Genomic DNA, 11,760 nt, shown 5'->3' with positions numbered 1-11,760 from the left:
AGATCGCCCAACACTAAATCTAAAGTTTCAGAGACTGGAGAGACACAGACATAAATTTATAATCCAAGCATACATGCCCGTAGACCATGGGACAAGCCGACAAGGCTTGCTAAGTGCTTCAGAAAGTAGTTTTCGTTCTCCCTTTCTGGGTAGAGGATGGTTTATACATGAAAATATAGCTATTATATCACTGATCAATAATATAATATTTCCCACTTTCAAAAGTTGCACGTTACTGTGTAATTTAGGAGTTATTTGGGGTTAAAAATGTATATCACTGATCAATAATATAATATTTCCCACTTTCAAAAGTTGCACGTTACTGTGTAATTTAGGAGTTATTTGGGGTTAAAAATGTGTTTTTCGTGATTTTTTCCATTTTTGCCCAAAAATGTCAAATATTAAAATAGCTGTAACTTTCAAAATAAATTGAGTAGAAATTTCATTTCTATTGTAAATGTTACATATTACATGGATGTCTAACACTGGTGAATAAAAATGTCACAGCACAACTCTAAAATATAAAAAAAATGGCAAAAACCATATTTTTGTGATATTTCGGCCATTTTTGAGCTAAAAATGTAATTTTGCATGGGGAAAAAAATAAATATAAATTTTATTGATTTAAAAAATATGTCATTATGTCAACCTAGTTATTCTGAACAAAAAAGTTAATGATGGTGAATGTCTGTGACCTATAGTTTTTGATCTATGGCCCTTTCAAATTCATATATGGACTAAAATAGCATGTTTTTGTTCAATATTTCCAATATTACGCCAAAAATGGTCCTTTATGGCCATTTTAACCAACTTATTAATAGTTTTTGGAAAGTAGAACTTCACTTAATAATATGAACATGTAATTGTACTTTAATGTTAAGCTATTTCAAGATCCACTAGTATGCCGCTACCGTGGTAGCAGCAATTTTATCTACTTTCAATGCAGTAAAATGATGACTAAAATGATTTTGCTGCATTGAAAGTAATAAAATGATGATATAATTAACTTCTGCCATGGAAACCGAGCTACCAGTGGATCTACAACTAGCTTAAAATGAAAGTACTATAATATATCCATAATATATGTGAAGTTCCCACTTTCCAAACACTGAAAATTTTGTTAAAATTACAAAAAAGTACCATTTTCAGCCTAATATTGGAAAAAATGACAAAAACATGCTATTTTAGTCCATATGTGAATTTGAAAGGGCCATAGATCAAAAACTATAGGTCATAGACATTCACCATCATTAACTTTTTTGTTCAGAATAACTAGGTTGATATAATGACATATTTTTTTAATCCAGAAAATATATATTTATTTTTTTCCCCATGCAAAAATTACATTTTTAGGTCAAAAATGGCCAAAATAGCACAAAAATATGGTTTTTGCCATTTTTTTATATTTTAGAGTTTACATGTACATCATAGATCCTGGATCTGTGATCTAAAGCACAGTTTACACGAGGACTCTATTGCTGGAAATTTATTTCCAGCAAGGGAAAGTCCTCGTGTATATTGGTAATTTTGCCAGGCAATACCCCTGGACCTCTGACCTTTCATAGTTTCCTCAAAATAGAACCGGGACTATTTGTTCAAGACAGTACTACACTCTCCAGAGAGTTTCTCTGGAATGTTGATGGCTTTTGCACACTTTTATTATGTATTTACCTGGTTATGGTTTTATAGGTCACATAGGGGGACCCCAGATATAGTTGATTCAGATCATATTGCTGGAAACAAATGTCCCATGTAAATTCCATCACCAGGGCAAGTCATCCATCAAAATCAAATGTATGGTTATTATGTAGGCAACGGTAAATTCCTCGTGTAAATAGGCCTTAAGAAAGCAGTCGCATATTCATATATAAAATCAATTTTATTCAAAAATTGTGATGAACTCATTTGCTTCATTTTTTTTGTCTTCTCTGTCTTTTTTTAAGTCGAATAATAAATCCCCGGGCAAATACTTTGAATAGGTTTCGAGTTCGACTCCTGGGTTCGACTGTCATTTTCTTTGAGCTTCTTGGGAAGAGGTGGGGGGGTCATGAATATACTGGGGTCATAGAATTTTAAACAAGAAATAAGGGAGTTATAGAATTATTAAGGAATGGTGACTCAAAATGTCCGCACGCTCCGCTCCTTAGTTCCGGCAATGAATAATTTCCCTTGAGTCTGTGTCGGGGTCTGATTGTAAGTGCAAAGAAAGTGCTCGGAGCACATAAAATTTTTGATCATAAGCGTAAAGAATATGAGAAATTTTATGTTATATAGTAACTATAGATTGTGTACAACTTTTGTTTGTAAGAATTTTGAGTCACATGCAGAAATGGTATAGAAATTCTATGACACCCCCCCCAGTATATTCATAACCCCCCCCCCATTCGAAGAAAATGGCAGCCCCATTAATTAATGCGGATACCTTTGGGTTGTAGCTGACATAATTTTGACTGCTATTTTATCTAGCATTAGGACCGTTCACAAACACTTGTTAAGGGGGGCCTGATGCAAAAAATTTCATCACGAAAAATTTTCGGGACCCCCCTTTACAGGCCTCAAAAATTTTAAGGCCCCCTTTTTGACATGAAAATTATGGGTCAACCATAATTTTATAGAAAAGAATATAAACTCAAATTTGTGGTAATTTTTTCAGTCCCCCAAGGATCAAAACTTTTCAGGGCCCCTTTTTGCATCAGCCCCCCCCCCCCTGCCTCCCCAACAAGTGTTTGTGAACGGTCCCTCAGTATCATGGATTACTATCAACTTCAAACCACAGGCTTCAAACAAGTTCCAGTGAGTCACACAAAATAGTACATGTACTATCTACAGAACAGTGGTTTGTTGAGTAAAGTGTATTAAAGATGGGGAAAAATTATCAGATCCAATCATTTTCATAAAATGTTTTGGTAATTCATATTAAGGGGGTACTACACCCCTGGCCATTTTTGTGCCTATTTTTACATTTTTCTCAAAAATTATAGCGCATTGGTGATAAGTCAGATATGTACATTGTAGGGGCAAGGACTACAACTACTGTACTGAAAATTCAGCAACTCAAGGCAAGTAGTTATTGATTTATTGATCAAATATTGGTTTTCCCTCATATTTGACTGTAACTCCACAACTTTTTTCTGTGTTGAAATAAAATTTCCAGTGCAGTAGTTGTAGTCCTTGCCCTATAATATACATATCTTACTTGTCACCAATGCGCTATAATTTTGAGAAAATGCAAAAATAGGCTCAAAATTGGACAGGGTGTAGTAGTACCCCTAAGTTATAATTATACCCACAGGAACATATCACATTTTGAAAATAAAAATAATTATGTACATTCTAAAAATTCCAGTTGACCACCCCTATGCAATCTGTGAATGTGCCATCCTGCTGATCAGAACTTCAAATGACCAGCAAAAAGTCTGGAAAAAAGTCACAGCAAACATTTTGGTAACTTCATTTCAAGTGTAACCCTAATAGGCAACAATAATAATAGTAGCAACATTACAATAAACAGGGAGTAAGGGCTGTGCAATATTTGTGAGGGGGAGGGGGGGGGGTAAAACTTGGCTTCCCCTCAGCCTGCCAAAAAATGATTGCCCCCCCTTGGCTCTAAGCCTACAACCCCCCCCCCTTTGCACATGCCAAACTTGCAAACCTTAAATATAATGTGAGTGCGAGAAGGAAAAATTGTATGCATTTAATGCAGTGTGCTTATTTTTAGCGTTTCCATACTGTTTTCCCAAGGCTTTTTAGATCGTTTTTTTTTCAAAGGTGCACCATGCATGTTTGCCAAGAATTGCTTCCCTTCCCCTTTTCAGCTTGCCAAATTGCTTCCGTCCCCCTCCCCCCTCACACACACCTTTTCGGCTTGCCACTAAATTCTTGCCCCCCCCCTATTTTACCATCCCCCAAGCAATACAACTCAAAATTTGGAAACATATTGTTTTAATGGTAGGCCTTAACAGGGCCGTAGCAAGCGGGGCGGCCGGGGATGCCATGGCCGCCCCACTTTTTGAGAAATTTGTTATGTTTTTCTTTGTATCTTTATTTCAATATGGGCATAAATTTGTAATTTGGCCGCCCCATATTTGTGATGGCCGCCCCACATTTTTCGACCTTGCTACGGCCCTGGGCCTTAATGTACGTAAGATAGACAGAACATGAAAAGCCAGACCTTTAATATGAAAGAAAACCTGAAAAGGCCAATTAATTATCTTATTACCCTGGTATTTCAAACTATACATTCATTATTTTAGCTTATTTTGTATTCTTTTACAAACTTTTTGAGAAAAATGTACATAGTCAACCAAATCTATACAAACGGGGAGGGGATCACTATCTTCGAAAATGTTTGTACAGGAAAAAGAGGCACAAGGGAAAATTGTGTAATTTGGGCAATGATGTGTCTCTGCATACTGAAACCCATCAAAAATGTTTGCTAACAGTAACATGAAACTGTGCAGACTCTCATTCATCTGGGTATGTTGAAATTAAAATTTAATTTAAATCTGGTCAACCAGACATACCTATTTTGACGGACGAACCGATGTTGCGACTGAAATCTTTAGTCTTCAGCTGGGTTGTCCGGGCCAAGCTGTCACACGGCTGGGATCGAATCATAAAGGACATTCCTCGTCGATTGTCATCAATACCGGAAGTGTCCGGTACTCAAGGTCATTTGCATCACAACCCAGCTGTAGACTGAAGGTTTCAGTCGCAACGTCGGTTGGTCCGTCAAAATAGGTATGTCTGGTTGACCAGATTTAAATTAAATCTTAATTAATAACAGTAACATGGTTTAGTTCTCCCCAACCCCCATCCAGACTCTTTATTTTCTTAGTTTCAATCATCTTGTTCATCATCATCATCATCCTCTTCTCCCTCTTCGTTGCTGCTGCTACATTCATCTTCATCATTTGATGTGCTTGTCTGGTCTGCTGAATCTAATGGGGTGGCAGTGTCACCAAGTAGAATGTAATCCAAACCCTGCAGGGGAAACAAAAACAAAGAAAAAATTCTCAGACCTGGTCTAGCTTAATTAAAATTATGAGAAAAATGCTGGCTACTCAACTCTATAATAGTGCCGGCTACTTTTTGCAAGCAAAGTGTTGATGCGTTGGTGCCATCATTGGATTGGGGAATTGGAGAACTAAATCTGTGTGTTCAACATGTAAAGACTAGGAAACCTTTATGAACAATTAGACCATTTCAAATCAAGATCGGAAAAGTTTGGAAAACCAGTAGTCGGGCTCTCATTCACGCGCGGATGGGAAATAGTGTTCACTTTATGTTTGATACTGTTTCTAGACTGAAATTTTGCGTAGAACACGCTCCCGTAGTCCACTTTAATTAAAAAGGTGCCCAAAGTGCTTTTTCCGGGGGGTGCCCCTACAATGGGGGTCAAAATTACTAAAAATGTATTCTAAGGCCAATGGTGGTGATTTTGGTATCTAAATATATGTTTATGGACATGAGAATTTGAGAAAGTCATTTAGACAGTTTACGAAATCCAAAATGGCTTCCTTATGTTCCAAAATTCAAAATGGCGGCCAACATGGTGAATTTTGGCCAAACTTATTTGAACGGCTTTTTCAGGCCGATGGTGGTGATTTGAGTGTCTATGAATATGTCTGTGGACATGAAAAAGTTATTTAAATAGTTTATCAAAATACAAAATGGCTGCCTTATACAAAAAAAATTCAAAATGTTCGCCAAAATGCCGAAAATAATTCTAACTTATTTGAACGGCGCTCTCGGGCCGATGGTCGTGATTTGTGTGTAGGTATATGTTTGCGGACATGAAACAGTCATTTATATTGTTTATAAAAATCCAAAATAGCTGCCCTATGCCCCAAAATTCAAAATGGCGGTCGAAATGTCGAATATTAGTCTATATCATTTGAACGGCATTCTCATGCCGATGGTGGTGATTTTGGTGTCCAGTTATATGTTTGGAGACATGACAAAGTCATTCAGCTAGTTTACAAATTCCCAAAAAGTTGCCCTATGGTCCAAAATTCAAAATGGCGGCTAAAATAGTGAATTTTAGTAAAAAATACTTGAAAGATATTCTTAGGCCGATGGTAGCGATATTGGTGTCTAGGTTATGTTTGTGACATATAGGCCCCTATAGTGTACATGACCAAGTCAATTAGATGATGAAATCTTAAATGGCTGCCCTATGCTAAAAAAATCAAGTGGTGGTCAAAATTGCTAATTTTATATTGATTTTACATAATTAACACATAGATACCCCAGCTCTTGGGACTCAATTTTTGTTTTAAATCTAAGGTCGCCGTGTCACAATGTAATCACTTGTAATTGGTACATAGATGCCCAAATTATTCAAAATGGCGCCATTAACTAAATGATCACATTTTATGGCCATTGATCTATTATGATTTAAAAAGGTGGCCAACTGTTGCATATCCCGTAAAAGGTAAACGATTTCTATCGTTAAACCGGGGTATTTGAAGATCTTGGCGGCCATAATATGAAACATAATAATCATTATAACGCAAAATTTAAGGAAAGTGATTAACCCTATAACTACGTAGGGGGTTGTCCCAACCCTAAGGTTTTCATCAGCCATAAAAAAAAACACGCGTATTTTACGCCCAAACGACTTAAACTAATCGTAGATCCATCCTGTACGCTCCTTTAAGTGATACAATTTTTACCCCAGCACCTTACCCGGGGGTATGTCCGACCATCAAAGATGATTGACCATAGAGGGGGGTGAGGCCCACCATAGGTTTCTAAAGCATGTACAGTAAAATCCATGATTTTCATTTCACTCTTGTAAAATTATTCCAAGATATATTGACTTTTTACTTGTTAGTTAGGTCGAAGTAGTCAATTTCTTTTATATTTAGGAGACAATTCGGTGAAAATCGCATGTTCGTAGAATTTTTGGAAGAAGATCAATTTTGCCTATACTTTTGTAAATAACCAGAATTGAATACATGAATACAAAACCCACCCAAGGCCATCGAAAGTGATTTTGAGAAAACTAAAAAACAAATGTGTATCATACATGCCGGGTGTAGGCCATGTTGGATTTCACATGCTAATAGACCCACGTAGAGGGTGGATTTGGGTTCAACTTTTATACATATGATAGGCCAATGTATAAGCAACAATTTTCCATGCTTAACTCAATTTGGCCAAAGTATGGACTTGGATGGGTTGTGCATTCATATTCAGTTTTGCAAGGTTGTGCTCACATTATGACGTCATATTATTATGTGGGGAATGTGTGTACTTCTTTTGGTATCACTGGGTCGACGAGACCCATAGCTATACATTGGTACCAAATACAATTGAAAATTAGGGGCAACACCCCCCCCCCCTCTTCGTAGTCCGTGGTACAAAAAAGGGGTGGGGTGTTGCAACCCTCGCCCTAATTTTCAATTACAAACGTCATATGCCGTTATATTTGGTACCAAAGTATAGCTATAGGTCTCTCTCTCCAGTGATTCAAAAAAAAGTCCACATTCCCACATAATATCGCTATGACGTCATAATACGATAATATAAAAACGTAAGTCCAGTTGCCTAGATTGTAGTTCAAAATAATTTTTTATGACGTCATAATGTAATCACACCCTTGTAAAATTGGGAAATTTTGGCTATCTACAAAACTATATAGGCAAACATGCGATTTTCACCGAATTTTCTCATAAATATGAAAGGAAATGACTATTTCAACCTGACTAACAAGTAAAAAGTCAATATAGCTTGGAATAATTTTACAAGAGTGAAATGAAAATCATGATGGGCCTCCCCCCCCCCCCCCCCCCCCTGGCCATTTTTGATGGTCGATCCTACCCCCGGGTAAGGTGCTTGGGCAAACATTTTATCACTAAAATGAGCGCAATGGATGGATCTAGGATTAGCTTAAGTCGTTTGGACGTAAATACGCGGGTTTTTTTTATGGCGGATGAAAAACCTTTGGGGTGGTACAACCCCCCTACTTAGTTCTAGGGTTTATCAATTTACTTACTGCGTTATAATGATTATTATATGATGTTTCATATTATGGCCGCCAAGGTCTTCAAATGCCCAGGTTTAGAGATAGAAATAGTTTACATTTTACGCAATATACAACATTTTCAATCGTCTTTGGACAACCTTTTTAAATCATAATAGATCAATGGACATCAAGTGTGATCCTTTTAGTGTTAGTTATTATCAACATTTGGTTAATGGCGCCATTTTGAATATTTTAGGCATCTATGTTATTTATAAGTGATTATATTGTGACACGGCGACCTTAGATTTTAAAAAAATAATTAAGTCCCAAGAGTTGAGGTGTCTATATGATAATTAGATAAAATCAACATAAAATTTGCAATTTTGGCCACCACTTTAGCATAGGGCAGCCATTCTAGATTTCATCAACTATCTGAATGACTTGGTCATGTACACTATAGGGGCCTTTATGTCACAAACATACCTAGACACCAATATCGCTACCATCAGCCTAAGAATATCTTTCAAGTAATTTTTACTAAAATTCACTATCTTAGCCGCCATTTTGAATTTTGGACCATAGGGCAAATGTTTTGATTTTGTAAACTAGCTGAATGACTTTGTCATGTCCCCAAACATATAACTGGAGACCAAAATCACCACCATCGGCCTGAGAATGCCGTTCAAATGATATAAACTAATATTCGACATTTTGACCGCCATTTTGAATTTCTGGGCATAGGGCAGCCATTTTGGATTTTTATAAACAATATCAATGACTGTTTCATGTCCGCAAACATATACCTACCTACACCCTAATCACGACCACCGGCCCGAGAGCGCTGTTCAAATAAGGTAGAATAATTTTCGGCATTTTGGCGGCCATTTTGAATGTTTTTGTATACGGCAGCCATTTTGGATTTTGATAAACTATGCAAATACGTTTGTCATGTCCACAGACATATTCATTGACACTCAAATCACCACCATCGGCCTGAAAAAGCCGTTCAAATAAGTTTGGCTAAAATTCACCATTTTCGCCGCCATTTTGAATTTTGGAACATAAGGAAGCCATTTTGGATTTCGTAAACTGTTTAAATGACTTTCTCATGTCCATAAACATATATTTAGACACCAAAATCACCACCATTGACCTTAGAATACATTTTTAGTAATTTTAGTAACCCAAATAGAAAAAAAAAAAAAAAGAAAAAGCACGTTGGGCACATTTTTAATTAAAGTGGACTACGGGAGCGTGTTCTACGCAAAATTTCAGTCTAGAAACCGTATCAAACATAAAGTGAACACTATTTCCCATCCGCGCGTGAATGAGAGCCCGACTACAGGTGCACGTAATCACTCCAAGTGAGCCTTTGTACTTGTGCACCGCATATTAAATGTGCATTCAAACAGTAAACGACGGAAGATATACATTTTCAATTTATTTTCATAAAACAAATATATAAAATGACAGTAAAATAATGAATGACAATAATACTTTTGCACCAATCATCATTGCGTCCGGCATTGCATTGGGCCAATTTCTTTCTTTATCCTCAGGAGCCCAAAACAACCTCTGATTTCATCCAATGACCTATTTAGGGGACAGTTATTTACTATTCTCTAACACATCAATTGCATTACAAAAAAAGTATAAATTGATATAATTATACTGCGCCAATAAAGTATCCTTAATACACTTGGAAAAATAATCACAATTTCAAAACTGAACAATATTGGGGTAAATTTGTTGTTTTAATAAATCTAATCCTGCACATTATGACACCACATTGAATCCAATGCGACCTCAAGAAGTAAAGTTACAAGCAATTGAATAGAGCGAAGTCCCAGTTTTAAAAGTGACAAACTGGCCTATACAAGGCGCAAAAAGATTCCAACAAGGGCAACAAAGAGACAACACAGTTTCTTCAATGAAGCGTTATTTAAAGCAGTTTTTATTTCATTTTTACTTCTCTGTACTTTTCATAACTTTCATTTTATTTGTCAGTTCTTTTGTTTCAGTTTACTTTTATTCCTTTTTTTTTAAATTAAAGTCAAACGCTTAAATTAGCCATTCACCACTCTCAAACCAGATTTGTGGTCTGTGGAGTTTTGAATAGGCTAGTTTGTCACTTTTGAAACGGGACCTTCGTCTAATCAAATGCTTATAACTTAACTTCTTGACGTCACATTTGATTCAAAGTGGTGTCATAATGTGCAGCATCTATTAAGAAAACAAATTTACTCCAAAATTGTTCAGTTTGGAAATTGTGATTATTTTTCCAAGTGTAAGGATACTTTATTGGCGCAGTATATAACTGATTGGATATGTTTTCTCCTACTGAAGTCATGAAGGCTTACCTTCCAGTGAGCTGGTCTCTCTGTGAATGGATTTTCCCTCAGATCTAACTTGACCAAATTTGACAAGCCCAGCAAAGTGTCATCAGATAAACATGTGATGTGATTTCTTTTTAACAACAGAGTCATCAATTTGAGTAGATCAGTTGCGCATCTTGGTACGTCATCAAACTGGTTGTCACTCAGGTCTAGATACGAGAGCTCACTTAGCCTAGCAAAGTGTTGTGGAAGTTCTACTAGTTGATTTTCAGCAATGCATAACCACTGTAGTTTGGTTAGTTGACAGAATTCATTTGGTAGAACAGATAGCATATTGTTCCTAACACTAAGTTTCTTAAGACATCGAAGAAGTCCAATTTCAGATGGCAAGTTGACAATTTCAATGTGAACAATCCACAGCTCAGTCAAATTTTTCAAGTCACCGATATCATTAGGAAGATTACCGAGATGATTGTGACTTAAATTCAAGTACCTTAATTTGGCTAAACTCCCCAGACCATATGGAAGCAGTGTGAGTTGGTTGTGGTCTAAAGTCAACTCTTCAAGATTCTCCAGTGCCAGTAACTCAACAGGCGGCATAATGATCTTGTTGTTGTTCAAAAGAAGTCGCTTAATATTTTTAAGTTTTTGTATAGAGGCTGGCAAATATGAAAGACTGCGATTACTTAGATTCAGAACTGTTTGTTGACATGCGACTGCTTTGCTGATTGCTTCTTCACCAAGAACTTCTGGTTGCAGCAAATTACCTAATGTACTGGTTGGTCGCTCAGCACAAGCTAAGTGCGTACCATCGTCTTGAAAAGCCATTGTTTTATCATCTAATTTCCTGCTATGCATTGTACATCATGCCATTTCAATTGTTATGATTAAATCATCCATCATCGTCATGCTCGTAAGCTTTTCATGTTTTACAGTTTTAATATAAGCTTACTTAAACTTAAAATTCTGTTATATTTCTGGCGAATTACATCCCACCTTATATGCTGAATAAAAGTGCATCAATCTCCTGCTTAGTATAAACGTTGTGACATCAATAAAACCGGTGTAAATTAGCACATTAGTGGTAAAAAGTCCGTCGATCCGCTACGTTGATTACATTGACAACGAAGTCATGTAAGCTGCCATTTTGACTTTGTTCGATTGGAGGAAATTCCGCTCAACGTTGGAGCACCAACGCGATCCCGGCTGACGGCTCAGAGTTCATATTAAGGTTATACAGGATTTTGAACTTTTGTGTAGGCAAATTGGCTGCACGTAGCCACCTAAAATATCTTGTTTTTCAAAAAATAAACATGGCAGGCCTAAAAATCATACTTCATCTTAAAGTTGACACTCTAATGATTATTATTGTAATACTTTAAACGTCATAGCTCATACACAAATGTACTTTGTAAGTGTTTCAATTTGTGTTCAATTTCATGAGCATGAGGT

At 36.5% G+C, this 11,760-nt stretch overlaps 1 protein-coding gene across 1 annotated transcript; it reads right to left on the bottom strand.

The window, feature by feature from the left end:
* Nucleotides 1–3,272: 3,272 nt before the first annotated feature.
* LOC140171638 (uncharacterized) lies at nt 3,273–11,506 on the bottom strand. Its single transcript, XM_072194927.1, has 2 exons — nt 10,333–11,506; nt 3,273–4,983 (listed from the first exon to the last, which is right to left on the bottom strand). The coding sequence occupies exons 1-2, from the start codon at nt 11,164–11,166 to the stop codon at nt 4,840–4,842; spliced, it is 978 nt and encodes a 325-aa protein (XP_072051028.1). The 5' UTR covers nt 11,167–11,506; the 3' UTR covers nt 3,273–4,839.
* Between the last annotated feature and the right edge of the window lie 254 nt (nt 11,507–11,760).

This window comes from Amphiura filiformis, chromosome 15, assembly GCF_039555335.1.
Source record: "Amphiura filiformis chromosome 15, Afil_fr2py, whole genome shotgun sequence".
NCBI classification, from domain to species: Eukaryota; Metazoa; Echinodermata; class Ophiuroidea; order Amphilepidida; family Amphiuridae; genus Amphiura; species Amphiura filiformis.
Note: the sequence above shows the minus strand (reverse complement) of the source record. Positions and strands in the feature narration are given on the sequence as shown.